The sequence below is a fragment of the Colias eurytheme genome, chromosome 11 (genome assembly GCF_061535395.1).
Source record: "Colias eurytheme isolate Ceu_HAF_F1 chromosome 11, ilColEury1 Martin Lab GWU primary, whole genome shotgun sequence".
In the NCBI taxonomy this organism is placed as follows: domain Eukaryota; kingdom Metazoa; phylum Arthropoda; class Insecta; order Lepidoptera; family Pieridae; genus Colias; species Colias eurytheme.
In genome coordinates, this window is record NC_142990.1 from 2,333,387 (window position 1) to 2,351,792 (window position 18,406).

The 18,406-nt window shown below is 33.4% G+C and overlaps 2 protein-coding genes across 2 annotated transcripts; one reads left to right on the forward strand and one right to left on the reverse strand.

The window, feature by feature from the left end:
* The first annotated feature begins 1,118 nt into the window (after window positions 1-1,118).
* Sec61alpha (SEC61 translocon subunit alpha) lies at window positions 1,119-9,934 on the forward strand. Its single transcript, XM_090107528.1, has 10 exons — window positions 1,119-1,287; window positions 1,422-1,489; window positions 1,724-1,789; window positions 2,113-2,323; window positions 3,376-3,537; window positions 4,007-4,102; window positions 4,569-4,735; window positions 6,159-6,299; window positions 6,807-7,055; window positions 9,382-9,934. Exons 1-10 carry the CDS (start codon window positions 1,281-1,283, stop codon window positions 9,643-9,645), a joined length of 1,431 nt encoding a protein of 476 aa, XP_089963654.1. The 5' UTR covers window positions 1,119-1,280; the 3' UTR covers window positions 9,646-9,934.
* Window positions 9,935-10,834: 900 nt separating this feature from the next.
* Window positions 10,835-17,954, reverse strand: stx (ubiquitin-like domain-containing protein stuxnet). The gene is made up of 5 exons (XM_090106869.1): window positions 17,598-17,954; window positions 17,380-17,467; window positions 15,851-17,244; window positions 13,513-13,594; window positions 10,835-12,868 (listed from the first exon to the last, which is right to left on the reverse strand). Exons 1-5 carry the CDS (start codon window positions 17,795-17,797, stop codon window positions 12,458-12,460), a joined length of 2,175 nt encoding a protein of 724 aa, XP_089962995.1. The 5' UTR covers window positions 17,798-17,954; the 3' UTR covers window positions 10,835-12,457.
* Window positions 17,955-18,406: the final 452 nt, after the last annotated feature.

Here is an 18,406-nt window from a genome sequence, read left to right on the forward strand (position 1 = left end):
AATAAAATATGTTTAATTGGAATATCAGAAAAACGTGAGTACTTTTTAAATAATAAAGTTAATAAAATAAAAGATCGGGTTTAGTGCTATTTTTTTAATAATAAATCAAACAATAATAATAATGTTTTAAAAATGGTAAAAATATTAAGGAATAATTAATAATTTAAAATGATAATATAATAAATAATATTAATATTTTTTTTTATTTAATTTTATCCATTCTACTATCAAAATCTTCAAAATCAATTTAGCGGTTCAGAAAATATATCGTAACATTACATACTTTACATTTACACTATAAGTAATACATTCGCATTCATAATATTAGAAAGTGTATCATACAAAAATCACCAAAAATTTATTTATAATACATTTTTAAAAGAGTTTAATTTTAAAGTTAAATAAATAATTTGTTAAAATATAGTTCTTCTAGTAAACTTTATATCGAGTACAGCGTTGGTCAGGTCACATCACTACGATCACGTGGCGGCAGTGAGGCGCGCGAGCGAGCCTGCGCGTGTCCGCCTCCCACCTACCCTTCACCCCCGCGATGCTAGATTTATTTTCATAAAAATAAGTAAAACAATCGACTTACTGATGAAATGTGATAGTGGATTCCAATTTTGTGTATTTTCTAGTATCGGTTTTGCAAGATAGAACTGCACATTTCACCATGTTTATTCGTAAATATGAAAAAAAATCCAGAGCAACGCACTTCGTGAGCACTCAACCACGACTGCGAGCGCTCGCAGCAGGAGCGTCGTGTTGTTCCCACCTGTGCCTACTGTTCCCACTTGGTTGTTCGCACTCTATAGATAGTATATATACTCTAAGGTAAAAATAAAGAAATATGTATAATAATAACTGTGGTCTGTGCAACTTTTTATTTGTACATAAACTTCAAATACGATATTTTGCGGATTTATGTATGTAGCCTGATGTAGCCCAATGTTTTCTTTTTTCAGGTCTTCGTAATTGAGGTATTTAAGTCAATACTAAAATAAAAAATCAAATGAGAAATTGTGCAAAAATAGAACTGTATTTTATATCTGTTATTTTTTACATATTTTAGAGACTCTGTACGTTTTACGCCAACATCACAGGTCACGTGACATGACGTTGTGGACGTGTCATTTGTGGACGGTTCGCTGGCGGCGTTGCGCAGGTTCATTTTCGTAAAAGTCCAGTTGGAGTCTTATTATTGAACAAAAGTTGAATGGTTTTGATCGATTAGATCAGTTATTTTTTTAGTTAGGATAGTTAAAACACAATAAATCAAAATGGGAAGTGAGTATTACTTTAAATTAATTATAATTTGATGCCAAAAATAAGACACGTATTATATATATTTTGTGATACAAGAATTTATCCCGTTTGGTGTGTTAAACTGTGTGCAATAATAAGTTTTTGTTACTTTTCAGTAAAATTCCTTGAAGTTATAAAGCCGTTCTGCAGTATATTACCAGAAATAGCGAAACCGGAGAGGAAGGTATGTCGATCATTAATATTGAGTTATTTTTGATGTACCCTTTGAATTACCTAATAAATTCATTTTTCATTACTAAATCTGTTAGTAGTTATCTATTTCTTAAATAATTCCAATAAATAACTCCATATAAATCAATTAAGAAAGTGAAAGTAACCTCACTTATCAAATTTAGAGTAACTGTAAATTCGTGACGTCCACAAAAGGCCCTAATATGAATAACGTTTTGTTTTACAGATTCAATTCAGAGAAAAAGTATTATGGACTGCAATCACTCTATTTATTTTCTTAGTATGCTGCCAGGTAAGCATAAGATTAACCTACATTACCTAATTTTTCTTTTCCTATAGAACTTGTTCCAGTTTTTATATTATAATTATCTAAAATTGTTATTTAAGTACGAAGAACAATATTAAATATTAAAACATATGTTGTGCCATTTAATGTTGTTACAATATTGTTACCGATAATCTTTAGTTTTGGGTAACATCAGCTATTCATAAATTAAAATGCTTAATTTGTTTTATTTAAAAGGAATCAAATGAAGAAAAATAATGTATTTAATAATGAACAATCATTGATTGAAATATATATCAGCAAATATTCACACTCAACCATATTTCCAGATACCACTGTTTGGTATTATGTCTTCGGACAGTGCAGATCCCTTCTACTGGATTCGAGTCATTCTGGCATCCAACAGAGGAACACTCATGGAACTTGGAATCTCACCGATCGTGACCTCAGGCCTCATCATGCAACTGTTAGCAGGAGCTAAAATTATCGAAGTTGGCGACACACCAAAAGACAGGGCTCTTTTTAATGGAGCACAAAAATGTAAGAGTAATTTTACAAATTGGTAATAATTTTTAACAAATGTCAAATCTGTTTTATATTTTCATGGGTATATCTTTAGCCTGTTATCTCAAACTGATATGATTTTTGTGAGATACAAGTATTATATTATTTCTTTTTATTTATAATCTATAATTGTTATATTCAATTTTTATACAGGATTAATTCTATGAACATTTAACGACTTTTAAGAATAACAAATTTAGATAAATTGTATAACATTAAAAATTTAAAACTATCCTATCCATAGAAATCTAAATAACAAGACACTAGAAGTCGTAAGCGCGCGTGACCTTGTCGCCACTCAGGTGACTTTCACAACACCAGCGTGTTCGTCACTGTTCAGTTGCTCTGGAGACGTATGTGTATAAACATGGTGTGTTTCAGCATATCCCAATGCGGAAATTCTTCCACAAGTTGTAATTATACTAAGAAAGGAATAATATTTCATCGGTAAATATTTCTTTTTTAGAAATAATGCCGTTTTTCCTTAAAATTATAGAATATTTACAAGTATTACGAGTGTCACCATAGTAATCGAAATAACAATGAATGACACAGTCTACCATTCTTATTATCACGTTTAACACAAATTTCACCCTTATTTCTATGAGTTTATGTTCAAAGTTATATCTATTGAAAATTGACAACTTCTGTTGCAGAAAAGCCGAATTTTTTCGTATTGGAACAAAAAGAAACAAAACGTCTCATATACTTAGGGATGTTATTCTAAAATAAACCGTAAATTCGTGCGTTAGGATACATATTCAAAAGCTTAATTTAATATTTAAGTTAGTTTTCACTAAAATCAAGCTATCCAATAAAAAGCATAGTTTACTTGTGTGTACTGTTTAGCTATCGGTTTAAATGTGTTGATTTTGGCGACAGCGGTTTTCATATGAATAATGACATTATAGCACTTCTATGTGTCTTGTTATTTAGATTTCTATGATCCTATCAATATTCTCATCAAATGTTGTTTTAAATATGTATTTCATAATTGTATGATCACTAATCAAGTGTTATCCCAACAGTATTCGGCATGGTGATCACAATTGGTCAAGCGATTGTGTACGTCATGACTGGCATGTACGGAGAGCCGAGCGAGATCGGCGCTGGTGTCTGCCTGCTCATTATCATACAGTTGTTTGTTGCTGGTCTCATTGTGTTGCTGCTTGACGAACTTTTGCAAAAAGGTTGGTGACTACGCTTCACTATCACTACATAGTATAAAACAAAGTCACTTTCTCTGTCCCTATGTCCCTTTGTATGCTTAAATCTTTCAAACTACGCAACGGATTTTGATGCGGTTTTTTTAATAGATAGAGTGATTCAAGAGGAAGGTTTTAGTATATAATTTATTAGGTTTAAGTCGAAGCGGGCGAAGCCGCGGGCGGTAAGCTAGTTATGGATATGTTGTGTATGTGTGATAGAGTTATGTAAATTCTTGGTTTTAAATCTTTTCAGGTACTTGATACTTTTAATTTAAAATTCTTGATGCTTAACAGTATATTTCTCGTGTTTTGTGTGCAGTTTTTTAAATGATTGTTTTTGGTTCACACTTATAAAATTCAATGATAGATGTATATTTAAGGTTTTTGTGAATTTGCTTTGTATAAGACAAGGAATTATGATTTTTTTATTAAAATTCAAATTGTTTTGTAGGATATGGTCTTGGCTCCGGTATTTCCCTGTTCATTGCCACAAACATCTGTGAAACCATCGTGTGGAAGGCATTCTCCCCCGCTACTGTCAATACTGGTATGTATTTTTATACTCAGTTGTTTGTAATTTATTTGTTTTGTATATAAAGTTTTGCATAATTAATTATTATAATTTTTTAACTTATGCATAATTTATTTAAATGTTTTTTTTTGTCTGTTCTAAATGCAGCTTTTTCTATTAATAGCTTTTATATTGTTACAACATGCAAAATGTTAAGTAACATTCAATTTCTCTTATAATTAGTACATTTAAAAAAAATCTTATAAGAACAAAAAAAAAATTACTCAAGTTTTCATAATATTACTTATAGATAGATAGATAGATAGATAGATAACTCGTTTATTCATAGAACACAAAAAATATAGGTACATAATATAAACACAAAACATAAAATCAATTAACAGAAACAAAAACACACGGTATATTAAAAGAAACGGATACATTTAATGCATAATACATTGCCTTGGTATAGCATGTCTTAAATTTTCGCTCTTTCTAACAGGCCGTGGTACAGAGTTCGAAGGTGCAGTCATTGCTCTGTTCCACTTATTGGCAACTCGACCAGACAAAGTCAGGGCTCTACGCGAGGCTTTCTATCGCCAAAACCTTCCCAATTTGATGAACTTGCTTGCTACTGTTCTCGTGTTCGCTATAGTCATATACTTCCAGGTGAGTTGATTATTGTAAATTTTATTTTTTATAGGTTTTCATGGTGTGATTTTTTTGCCTGAGGTATAATATCTTATTTGAAATTATAATATGATAAATTGGAATAGCAATATATATAAGAAATTGAAAAGAGGAAGATAAGGATTTATGAGTAAAACTTTTTTCCATGAAATTGCATTTGTTATTTGGTAGCACAATTACTTTTTAATCATAGATAATTAGATTATTTAAATAGTTAAACCTGAAATAATGAAAGTTAGTTGGAATTTTGTTAACGAACAAGATTAAGTAATTTCAGTTATCACTAATCATAATATTATGATCTAATGTAAATTAATGGTGATTTTCCTAAAAAAATGCCAAGTGATGTCATTTATGACCTACATTGCACTTTAATTTTATTTTCTACGAAACGTACGTAGTACGACTATTTAGTATTAATTTTTTTTTCACTATATAGTATAAAACAAAGTCGCTTTCTCTGTCCCTATGTCCCTTTGTATGCTTAAATCTTTGATGCGGTTTTTTAGGGTTCCGTAGCCAAAATGGCAAAAACGGAACCCTTATAGTTTCGTCATGTCCGTCTGTCCGTCTGTCCGTCTGTCCGTCTGTCACAGCCGATTTACTCGGAAACTATAAGTACTACAGTGATGAAATTTGATGGGAATATGTGTTGTATGAACCGCTACAAAAATATGACACTAAATAGTAAAAAAAAGAATTGGGGGTGGGGCCCCCCATACATGTAACTGAGGGATGAAATTTTTTTTTTCGATGTACATACCCGTGTGGGGTATCAATGGAAAGGTCTTTTAAAATGATATAAAGTTTTCTAAAAAACATTTTTCTTAAAGTGAACGGTTTTTGAGATATCAGCTCTCAAAGTCGTAAAAAGTATGTCCCCCCCCCTCTATTTTTATAACTACGGGGTATAAAATTCTAAAAAAAATAGAGGTGATGCATGCTAATTAACTCTTTCAACGATTTTTGGTTTGATCAAAGTATCTCTTATAGTTTTTGAGATAGGTTGATTTAACTGTAATTTATTATATTTGCTGCTACGGAACCCTTTGTGCGCGAGCCCGACTCGCACTTGGCCGGTTTTATTTAATAGATAGAGTGATTCAAGAGGAAGGTTTTAGTACATAATTTATTAGGTTTTATACAAAGCGGGCGGTAAGCTAGTCTACACTAATATTATAAAGAGGAAAACTTTGTTTGTTTGTTTGATTGTAATGAATAGGCTCATAAACTATTGGACCGATTTTAAAAATTCTTTCACCATTCGAAAGTTACATTATCCACGAGTAATATAGGCTATATATTATTACGCTAAGACCAACTGGAGCGGAGCCACGTGGGTGAAACCGCGCGGCACAGCTAGTTATTAATAAATAATGAATGTACAATTTTTTGTCGCCAGGGCTTCAGAGTGGATCTACCAATCAAGTCTGCCCGCTACCGTGGCCAGTACTCGTCATACCCCATCAAGCTGTTCTATACTTCTAACATACCTATCATCTTGCAATCTGCCCTTGTCTCTAATCTTTATGTCATCTCTCAGGTTAGTTAAAAGAATTATGTTTTAATTTTAAGTTTATTTATATGAGTTGTGTTTGTTTCACTTTCACGAAAATATGCTGATTTCATTCAATAATTAGTAAAAAAAGTGAAAGATGTAGACTAAGACTTGAAATATAATCGTAATATAATTGATATAAATAATTTTACTACACCTCTAGAATATATTATTTGTTTACATTATATCAATTATAAATTATAATGTATTAGTCACAGATAATCACACAGAAATCTCTGTGTAATTAGTATCAGAGATTATTGTGTAATTTTAAGTAGCAACTTCATATTAATATTATTATGTATCTACATGTATGTTGGCCGTCATATACATGCTATACAACGGCATACACTGATATTCCATACAAACAAAAATTTGCCCCATACATACATAAACTCTGCCCCATACAAACTAAAACTCTGCCCCATACATACTTAAACTCTGCCCCATACATAAACTCTGCCCCATTACTAAGTCCACCTTTGCCCACAGATGTTAGCGGTCAAGTTCAGCGGCAACTTCCTAGTGAACTTGCTGGGCGTGTGGGCAGATGTAGGGGGCGGTGGTCCTGCCCGGGCCTACCCGGTCGGAGGCCTGTGCTATTACTTCAGCCCCCCAGAGTCACTGGCGCACATCGCACAGGACCCAGTACACGCAGTGCTCTATATATTGTTCATGCTCGGCTCGTGTGCGTTCTTCTCAAAGACCTGGATCGATGTGAGCGGCTCGTCTGCTAAGGATGTGAGTGTATTGACGTAATATAAGTTTGAGCTTCGTTGGATAGTTTTTTAATTAAAATCATACTAAAGTTATTAGTACATTTATCAGCAGTATTGCTTACTTTTACTAAATTTTGTTTAGAAAGATTTGGTAGTTGAATAAGATTAAGGTTAGAATGCTTAAATGAGATTATTTTATGCATGTATTGATGTAGTGTGGTTATAAGGATTGTAAATTAAATATAATCCATGCGTGATAAAACATATTTGTGGTTTTGTCACTACAGATCAATTTACATAAACATTATACGCCTAAACTACAATTTAATGAAAAAAAGTGTGTGCGTGTAACCTTTACGCGCGATTGAAGTAAAACTTCTTTGGCGTTGACGACATATATCACTGAAATGATTAAATATTAACTTAAATAAATAAATATTATATTATAATTTAATTATATTTATTATTCATGTGCTTTACAAAGATTATTTAAATGTTATATTAATATTATTCATTCGAAACAGGTAATTGAATGTCATCATAATTTCTTACGTACGAAATTATAGGTTTGTGGTAACTATAATGTGAAACATAAATTTTACTCTCTTGCTACTTTTCTTGAAAATACAGCATCTATCGTTGTACCGAAACGCGTTGTTGAATGAAGTCGAGAAGTATTCATAGATAAATCAAATTTTTCTTCTAAAAAATCAATTAACGGCTGAGATTCCTGAGAGCGAAAATTAACATTAAAATCTCCAGTTAGAATCATCGGTAATTCATGATAATTACCTACTATTTAAAAGTCGAGAACCTTCAATTGTGAAGTGAAGTAATTGCTGATGAATAAATTTTATGATATTTGTCAGGCTAGTATTTGTAGAAATATAAATAACAACGATAATCACAGGTTGGTCATTCGTATTAACACATCGAACCAAGGCGATGTCACCAATTTGTGAAACCTCATCGGAAATTTGTGATAATATAGTTGGTGAAATATTTTGAATTGGTGTTACATTGTTCAGTGTATCTGTAGATGAATGATATACAGCTACTCCACCAGCAGTTGAGTTGGGTCGTTTGTATTGGGTAACGCAATAAAAATTTTCAATAAGAATTTGTTCGTCATTTTTCATCCAAGTTTCGGAAAATAACAGCAATGTGGACCTTTTTAATACTTTATCATTCAGATCAGAAACATGAGCACGTAAACTTTGGCAGTTGAAGGAAAATATTACTCTCATTTACAAGGTTATATAATTCTTCCTGTTGTGTTATTAGGCGAGAATTTGAAAGTCTTTCAAATTCACACTGTAAATCAACTATTCCCCCTGGACGCTTTCTTCCATGATAAAATTTGTTGTCATCGGTGTTTGAGACAATGAACAATCCATTTATATCAGTTACTCGTGATAATGCTACATATAACAGCTGCTGACTGTGACTTTTATTGTATTCATAAACGATTTGATCAAAAGTACCACCTTGAGACTTATGTATTGTAAGCGCACAAGCAGATACTAATGGAAAGTGATTTCTCTTTGCAAATATTGTCTTATTTCTATTCATTGGTACAGATGACGATCTTCGTAAAATTGGGACTGCTGTTCTACTAATGTTTAGAGTTTGAATATGATGGGCAGCTTTTTTCCTAATTTTCTCTCCTATCTTACCAGGAAACTCAAGCCATAAGCGTATGATGTTATCACTGTCATCACGTTCAATATACACTAACTTTCCAACACAACCGTTGGCTAAGCCATCAGATACATCAATATTGGTTGTAATAATGTAAAATTTGTTAAGAACTAATATGATTTCATAAGGCGATCCTCCTGTATCAATAACTGACATTTTATGAAATTGTTGGCGTACATATGCTTCTTGTTCAACTGAATGACAACCTATATACATATCTGTTGCTATGGATACTACTTTGTCTTCAGCAATATTTAAAATAGATTGATTATAATCCGCAACATGTTTATTTTTAGAGATTTCAAAAAATTTTGCAATTTAAAATAATGTTTTTAAAACTGTTGAATTTTTCATTCACTTTGCTATTCACAATTGATCCGTTTGAAAATTTGAAAATAAATAATCCTAATTGATTATGATATTTGCCACTAGCTGGCGTATAAGTCAAGAAGCGTGTAGTATATGACATATACTTACAACCAATCAGAATTATTATTTTTAAATGGCGGAAACTACACAGACTATAGTAAGCGTTACTTCCGTCAGAAAAAAATCTGAGTTACTCCCTAGTCGCGCCTAAAGAAGTTTTACTTCAAATACATTTTTTAATTTTCTATTCTAAAACGTCGTTTTTGTATTGCACTTAGGTCGCCAAGCAACTCAAAGAACAACAGATGGTGATGCGTGGTCACCGTGACAACTCGATGATCCACGAGTTAAACAGATACATCCCAACAGCGGCCGCGTTCGGTGGACTCTGTATCGGCGCGCTTTCAGTACTGGCTGATTTCCTCGGAGCCATTGGTTCGGGAACGGGAATACTACTCGCCGTCACCATTATATACCAGTACTTCGAGATCTTCGTTAAAGAACAAGCGGAGATGGGCGGCATGAGCACGCTCTTGTTCTAAGTTAATAATAGGGACGACTCGCGCGGGGTTGTGCGGATTCGAAAATGGAACTCCGATTCGAACGGCGCTGCCGAAAAACCAGCCTGTATAAATTTCATCAATCAACTTCTAATATTGTATAGTCTGTATCCGCAACAAGATTTCGACCCTGAATCATGAGCGAATTTAGTTATAAATGTTGTAGTGTGAGGTTTCGTAGTACGCGCGTGTCTGTTCCGGTTCAGTGTGCGAACGAGTGGGTTATGTGCTATTTATATGAGATGAACTTTATAATAAATAATTTACGACACGTACAGATTTTTGATTTAAGCTCCCTTCGTTGTAATCGCTAGGTTAAGACGTCGCTCTCAATGTTTACTATTAAGACTTAAAATCTATTCCATCATCCGACTTTGCTAAGACTCACTTGCAAAACTTATATATATAGTTAAGTTAGTGTTGGATTTATTTTTCTCCTTAATATCCTGTGAGTAGACATATCGAAAGTACAAGCGAAATTTGTTTCTAAATTTTGTGTTGTGAATTTATTTTTATGACTGTTAATCATGTATAGACAGTAGTTAATATTTTTAAATAAAAATATATTAAAGCTATGTTCCATTTATTTACATCACATATATTTATATTTTAGTATAATGACATGCAAAATAGTGCACATGCACATAATATATTAAAACAGGTCACCCCTAAAGGTTTTAAATAAAAAGTGATTCAAGAGGCAAAGATAGATAGATATATAGATAGATAGACAAAGCTGGCGAAGCTGCGGGCGGAAAGCTAGTTATTCATAAAATTCCTATTCGTTTAATTAACCTTAATGACGTGACACACTACTACTATGTACTCATTTTCCAACTAAGAAGACTAGGCAAGATCAGACGAATTTTTAGTTAAAGCTTGTCTGGTTACTTTTTATATACTGTAGAGATCTAATATAATAAGTATCTATTGGTGTTCATACGTTATAAATTAAATCTAATCAGAAAATACTCGTCAATTTATTATACTTATATGCAATTATTATTGCTGCACCAAGCGGCTTGCTTTGTGTGGACCCACGTGGATAAGAACGACGCATACTGCAGTCTGCATACTTTGGAATGTTTTACTAAAATATATTATGATCACATAAAAAAGACTATTCACCTGGTAGGTACATTCTACCGGGATGTCGATAAAAATAAATAAATAAAAACTACCACGTAGTTAAGTAATTTTATTCTCACTATACATGCGAAATACAAGGACAAAAACAATTCACGACCTCCTCAAACCGATTAGCCTAAATTCTTATTAATTTCATATCATAACAAAATATTTCGTAGCTAGCGTGGTAACAAACTTATTTACATAGATCTTATTCAACAATATTATATGATGTCTATATTTTTTTAATTTTGTTTAGTGTCGAAAACAGTAAATATCGAAAGTGCCACACCGACATGTGAACGTGGTCTATAGCTATACAAATATGGCACAACACAATTATTTTCTACACATAAATAGGCACTTCATGTTTCACACTGATTTGTATTGCTTTTGGAATTGAAACTCTTGGTCCCAAACCAAGACAAGGAATTATGACGTGGCGAAAAATGTGTAGACGCGGAAGACATAGACTACCTTCGTAAACATAATTCATCAGAAATCATCATTATAAAAATAAGTCACTCGTCACAAATCGAAAATATATCTAAGCTTACCCGTTATAACGTTCCTAAGGCATTCGTGTGATTGTAAATGATAAAAATACATGAAACCTGTCCTGCCTTTAATACTCTGTCGCTACTAAATAAAAGCTTTGATGATAAATATTGCTAACAAAATATAATTTTTCTGTCCTCATATTGTGTAGGTATATGTGAAACTAGTTTCCATTTATTTGCCCGATAATTCTATGTTTAATAGTATGTGAGACCGTTATATATTTCAAATCTATTACAATAATATGATACTTTGTATTAAGTGCTAATTTTGGAATTTAGTTTTTAACTCACGAGTAAAAAGCACTCTTATTATCTACAATATACAAAGCAATTAATACTAATATTATTTTTGATATTTTTAGGATAGAGCATTTAACATTGCTGTTCCAATATTCTTATTTATATGCTATATTTTTTTATAATAAAAAAAAACTATATGAGTGAGGTGAGTAAGGAAACATTTATTTTAAATAACATATTTTTTGAAAAGAAAAACAAATAACTAAAAATAACAGTGCCAATCAAGCAAATAAAACATGGAGTTAATTAAATACTAAGAAACAAGAAACCGTCTTCATTTTCCAAACAGTTTTAATAAACGAAAATTTAACTCCATATTCCATCCAATAATAATAAATTTTAATATTAAAAACTTATTGTCCAAAATGTACTTCAATCAACAGATATCTAAAAATGAACTAGGTAAACAAAATGTCTAAAAAAAGTATGGACCCAATAAAATAAAAAAGTATAACAACAAAAGATCCGATCGAACGCACCGGGGCAACATTGTCAGAGGAGTCTATACAAATACACTATAACTAATATTTTGCTAATTAACTATTATTTGTACATACAACACTTAAGATTTACGCCTACAGACCAAACTCTTTTAAATACGCTAATTTAGAATAGTGTAGCTCGCTATACAAATGTGTTACTATAGTAACACATAAAAATGTATACACATTGCTATCATTGTCAGTATGAACTAAAACTGTAGCAATTTATCGCGCGGCATGTATCGAGTAAAGGTTATTTTACAGCGACACTTATATTTGCACAAGTTGTTCGTACTGGCAATGCAGCAGCTAAACAGAGATGGATTAAGCAATAGTTTCGATTTCCTCCTTTTCGGGTGCCGCTATAGTTTTAGTCGGCGTCGGGTAAGGAAGGGTCTTTAACTTGCGGGCTTCTCGTCTTTCCTTCTTCTGCTGCATAACGAGCCTCAGCTGTTCCAACTTACATTTGGTTTTCGTATTTTCCATCGCTATTGTCTTGGCCATAGAGCACTTCTGACACAATTCGTTCATGCTCGATTTTCCCTCGCAATTTAAACATAGCGTGGGGTTAAGGCGATTGCATTGGCAGTCCTTAGCGCAGGTACAAGTTTTTCTACTAGAGGTGGAGGGATGGTGGCCGTCGCACTGGCCGTAGGAACACGTCGCTTGACTGCAGTTTGGGCATTTGTTGCCTTCGTCTAAATTCGTATTGGTACACGTGTGCTTCAAATCCTTCTGTAATCGATAAAACATAGTTTAGAAATATTCTGAATACAATCATAAAGTATTTTCAAAACACCACAAATCAAATAAACATCTTCATGTTTGTTGCTCATTCTCAAACACAGTTAACAATGCGATTATTAAAAATTTTATGACACCACACAAAATGGCGGCTGACTTAAGTCGGTCCTATAAAACAACAAAAATGCGTAATCAAGCTGCACTTATTGTAATTAGTACATAATTCTATTTAATGAAGGTTATTAAATAAATCTTATTGCATAAATTAACTCCATAGATCTTGTGAATGGATTCTTTGTCTATAAATTCTAAATTTCTGTGAATACTCTTAAAGATTGATGATTGTATTGCAGTTGCAACCTTTATAAAAATCGATTAGGTACTAAAACAAAAGTAGAAATGTTTAGCCTATAACCCATTAATGAAGATGTATAATGTTATAAAGCACACAATATTTGGGAACTTGAAATCAAAAATGAGATAATAATCTAATTATGAAATCAATAACTGTTTCAACATAATGAATTGCAAATATGTACCGTTATGTATATTATAATAAATAACATTTTGCATAATTTTAAATAATTTACGCAGAATATGTTCTGTTTAATCAAAAATTATCAGAGATTACATACCTGGTTTAGAGGTGGCGTAGCACATAGCAAATCATTTAGAATATGAATTATAGTGGATATATCCCTCTTTGGTCGGCCATATCTGTAATGTAACATTAACATATTGTAATAGAGATTGTCTAATCTAAAAATGAACGCCCCTCCACTAAACTTAATTGTTTCAATGTGTGAGGACAAATAATTATTGAACCACTTTATATGTGTGCGCGCGTCGATTCTACTGCAAACTTTGACACTCGCGCACTGATTTGTCAACTAATCGGGCGATCAGTTCAGGTGCCTAGCATTGTATGGCGGGGAGAGCGCGCTATGTACGGAATGACACGTCCGTTCTGTCGTGCATCGCGTCATTTATGCACTAGTTGGCCAACTGGTCCTGTCGTTCGGGCATGGACGGGACTGGAGGACTGAACGACCAATGAGGCAGACCAATTTGTGTGTATTGCGTCTATACACGTACTTTGAATGTGAGCGTAAACACAGTGGAGGGGCGTTCATTTTTAGATTAGACAATCTCTATCAAGGTATGTACACGTCTATGTAAATATTGAAGAAATTTATCTTAGTATAACATTATGGTTGTGCTGATAACAATACATGGCTGTATTTATTTAATCTTAAATTTACTACTGCAATTGTAATGCAAAATTGATTGGTTACAAATTTACTTATCACTGTGCACACCAATGAAAAAGGATATAGGCACATCTGGTTAATATTTAGTTCATGATAATTTTTATTCAATAAAAGCAAACCATTCTCAATTAGAAAAATAAAATAGAATCAAATGAATGCATGTGTGATGTCTGTTAAAATTTGTTGACATCTTTTGTTCACAATGCTTAAATAAAATAACCTTGAAGCACATGAAATTATAAAAAATCTAACAATTAACTTTATTAATTAAATAAAAAGTTAATGAATTTAATTTATCATTAACCTCATATAATGAACAAAAAGCAATATAAAGACATTAACATTAGATAACTTAATCTATACTAATACTTAATATTATAAAGCTGAAGAGTTTGTTTGTTTGAACTCGCTAATCTCAAGAACTACTGGTCCAATTTGAAAAATTCTTTCAGTGTTAGACAGCCCATTTATTGAGGAACTGGAACACCAATCTATATGGGAAGCTTTGAAGAATCAAGGAATAAACAAAAAATACATAAGGATCATAAAGAATATATACAAAAACAGCACAGCCAGAGTAAAATTGGAAACCGAAGGTGAAGTATTCCCGATAAATCGAGGCGTGAGACAGGGAGACCCACTCTCACCAAAACTTTTTTCCTCAGTATTAGAGGGAATCTTTAGAAAATTAGACTGGGATAACTTCGGCATAAACATTAATGGAACAAATTTGAATCATCTCAGATTTGCTGATGATATAATACTCATATCAGATAATCCTAGAAACCTTCAAACAATGCTTCTCCAACTGGCACAAGAAAGCAAAAAAGTGGGACTATCAATTAACTATGAAAAAACCAAAATTATAGCAAATAGAGCGCGAACCCCAATTAAAATAGAAGATAAGTTAATCGAATATGTCAATTCTTATATTTATTTAGGCCAAATAATAGCTTTCAGTGACCAAATGGAACATGAAATTGAGAGACGGGTTGCTCATTCTTGGAAGAGATACTGGTCGCTGAAAGAAATATTTAAAAATACACAATACAATATCACAATTAAAAGAAGACTATTCAATACCTGCATTTTGCCAATACTAACATATGGTTGCCAAACTTGGGCTAAAACAAAAAAACATGACACAAAATTGGTAACATGCCAACGAGCTATGGAGAGGAGCATACTAGGTTATACAAAAAAACATAGAAAAAGAGCTTTAGATATAAGAAATATAACAAAAATAGAAGATGTTGTGAAAAAGACAAAGATTCTTAAATGGAGGTGGGTAGGGCATATGCTCAGAGAAAAGGGAAACCGATGGACAAGGGTCATTACTGAATGGACTCCCAGAGCAGATGCTAAAAGAAAAAGAGGAAGACAAAGAAAAAGGTGGTCAGATGAGATAAGGAGAGTGGCGGGGCCGCTCTGGCTACGGAAGGCGAAAGAACGTGGCGAGTGGAAGAAGTTGGAAGAGGCCTTTGTGTCACAAGGACACGCCAACACCCACAAAGAAATTTAATTTTAGTTTTAAGTAAAAATGTAACCTGTAATATTGGCAATAAAGGCTATAAATAAATAAATAAATTATTGAGGAAGGTTATAGGCTATATATCATCACCCTTAGACCAACAGAAGCGGAGCAATGCGGGTAAAACCGCAGGGCACAGCTAGTGATCAATATTAATAAATTTGTATTTACCTGTCTTGAAGAGCAGGATTGAGCGTCCCAGAAAATGTTCCCGAGTATATTCCCCTGCCGTGGTGCTTCATTGACTCAATCACGGCTCCAGGACTAATCTTTGACCGCACTGATTGTTCCAATGTCTTGAGATCAATTTTCTTTGTCAACACTTCCTTTGATAATTTCCTTAACTTCTGTGTTAGACTTCTAGATGCTTCCTTTAAAGCCTTGGTATCTATAACTGGGCCTTCGTCCGAGGAAGCAGGAGTTTGTTTAGAAGTTGATGGTATTGCATATATATCTGTTTGACTACCAGTCGCAGTCTTTTTAGGCGTGGAGGGCTCCACTTTTGAGGTAGACGGTTGTGGGAACGATGTATCAGTTTGAACACTTTTCTTATTCTTATTGGCAACCTGCATGAAAGCTTTCTGCTTGTTTTGACCAATAGGATGCTTGAACTTGGATGTCTTGTGCAATAAATATTGGAATCTTTTATTTTTCAATGGTTCATTTATACTTTGGAAGGACGGTAGTGGGCCTGATGTTGACTCCTGAGTGCCATGACTAGTGGTGGCCAAGTTTGATATTTCACGGTCCATCATTGTCTCGTCCTGCTCTGTGAAAAGCCCTTTATCAACTGCACTATTGAACAAATTTTCCATTGGATATTCATCTATAGTATTTTCAGCTAGAAAAGAACTTTGCTCAGTAAAATTATCACTATCATCACTCATTGAACTGTCTGTATGTGTGGATGTGCATGGCTTATCACATGCACTAGTTGATGGCATATCATTCACTGATTTATTTGATAATAAGTCTAACAAGCTACTTTTTACAGAGTTTGCTATTGCTTTTGCATCTCTGTTCTCAGAGGTAGCATGTATAGGACTAGACACCAAATTAGATAGGGACTTTATGGGAGATTGTTCACTCTCCACAGATGTATCAGTCAAGTCAGACAATGTGCAATTTGAAGAGTTCAATGCATCTTCTTTGTGTGCTTCAATTTTCTCTGCATATTTCTCTTCAGCCATTGACCTGTATAAGTCAAATGCATTCTGTAACAAGTCTAAATCCTGTTTTTCTAACCCATGTAACTCCTCTTTGTGTTTGTCATCAGTTACAGGATTAACTTCATTTTGTGTTTTGGGAGGGGCTGTCTGGGGGCCAGCTGGCTCACTGTCAGCTTTTGTGTGTGCAGTACTTTTTGTAGGTGTTGATGTCCTCAATGAGCGGCTTGCACTAGCTGCACTAGAGTTCAGGGTGGACAACTGCAGCTGTATTAACATCATGTGGTCTCCTAGTCTCATGGTAAGATTTAAAGGTGACCTGCCACTTAGAAAGTCATTCACTTGATTATCATTTAAGGTTTCCAATGCTTGCATCACTGAGTTCTCTGATCTCTGGCTCTGTAAATAGGAGAAATAAAAATATTACAAATACACTTGAAAATGATAACTTCACTGATTACTTGAACATTGTTATGAAACACGTGATTATCATGGGACATTGAATAGGCTTGCGAAATTGTGTGACGTACGTACCAGAAGCCCCGTCTCGATACTCGGAAGTAAAGTAATGCGTGATCCATCCAACAGGCCGTTTTCTTCCAATGTCCCGTCTATCAGTTGTCTGCAAAGAGCAAACCATTTATCAATAATGAAGTCAAAGGACGCGGATGCGTCATCGTATCGACGCAACTTATTTCCGCGATACCTATGTTTAACAATAGAGGCTTGGCGTCTGACGCCTCCGAAATTACCTTTCACGATGAAGCAAACATATTCGATCCTTAGACACTTTCAATTTCCTCGAAACAAGTTTCTTCAAATACTCCACTGAATTTTTACAGTTCACGCTAATGGAGAAATTACCACCAGTCGTCGTTTGTATATTTAGCGTTATGTCCGAGGATTGGGTCGAGCCACACCCGAACACCTCAGTTCCAGTTGCACGTTCCATATTTTACACATAAATAACACTATAATTTACTATATTTCTATTTCGACAAAGCAGAACTTAACAAGAATTACACAGCTATTTTATTAGAGGATAGAAATAACAGGGTCACACGCTAGACCCCCAGATTTGATGTGGCCGTCGGTGTGACCAATCTCCATCGTCGATTTCCCGTTATTTTTTTCTTTAACAGCTGATGCGAAGCGCTGCTCTAACAACGTTCCATTTCATGCATATTTGAACAAAATCACTAAAGATATTTGAGGACATTGAACTTTACGTGATTCTGATACCCCAAATTAGTTTAGAACTTCTAACATAACTGAAAAATGTAAGAATTTCGTCACATAATAGTATTAAAAAGGTATCTGAAAATTATTGGTACGATTATTTTTGTGTGAATCGGAATTAATATGTCAAATTTACACAAATCATATGACGCTCCGTTAAAGCGCGAGTTTTAAATTTTTGTAATGTAGGTACTTTGAATGGAACTTTACAGTTTTTATAAGACGATTTTCCACACAAAGTTATTGAAGCATAAGACGTATAATAACTCGTATAATAATTATTAAAAGGTGAAACATGATTCTTATAAGAAAAAATCTGTTT

What these genes read in the sequence shown, in the direction of transcription:
- Sec61alpha (XM_090107528.1), top strand. An exon ending in ATCTTTATGTCATCTCTCAG is followed by an intron (nt 6,300 to 6,806) that starts GTTAGTTAAAAG and finishes CTTTGCCCACAG; the next exon opens with ATGTTAGCGGTCAAGTTCAG. An exon ending in GCGGCTCGTCTGCTAAGGAT is followed by an intron (nt 7,056 to 9,381) that starts GTGAGTGTATTG and finishes TATTGCACTTAG; the next exon opens with GTCGCCAAGCAACTCAAAGA.
- stx (XM_090106869.1), bottom strand. Translation starts at nt 17,797, where the DNA reads ATGGAACGTGCAACTGGAACTGAGGTGTTCGGGTGTGGCTCGACCCAA. An exon ending in GTATCGAGACGGGGCTTCTG is followed by an intron (nt 17,245 to 17,379) that starts GTACGTACGTCA and finishes TCCTATTTACAG; the next exon opens with AGCCAGAGATCAGAGAACTC. An exon ending in CTACGCCACCTCTAAACCAG is followed by an intron (nt 12,869 to 13,512) that starts GTATGTAATCTC and finishes TATCGATTACAG; the next exon opens with AAGGATTTGAAGCACACGTG.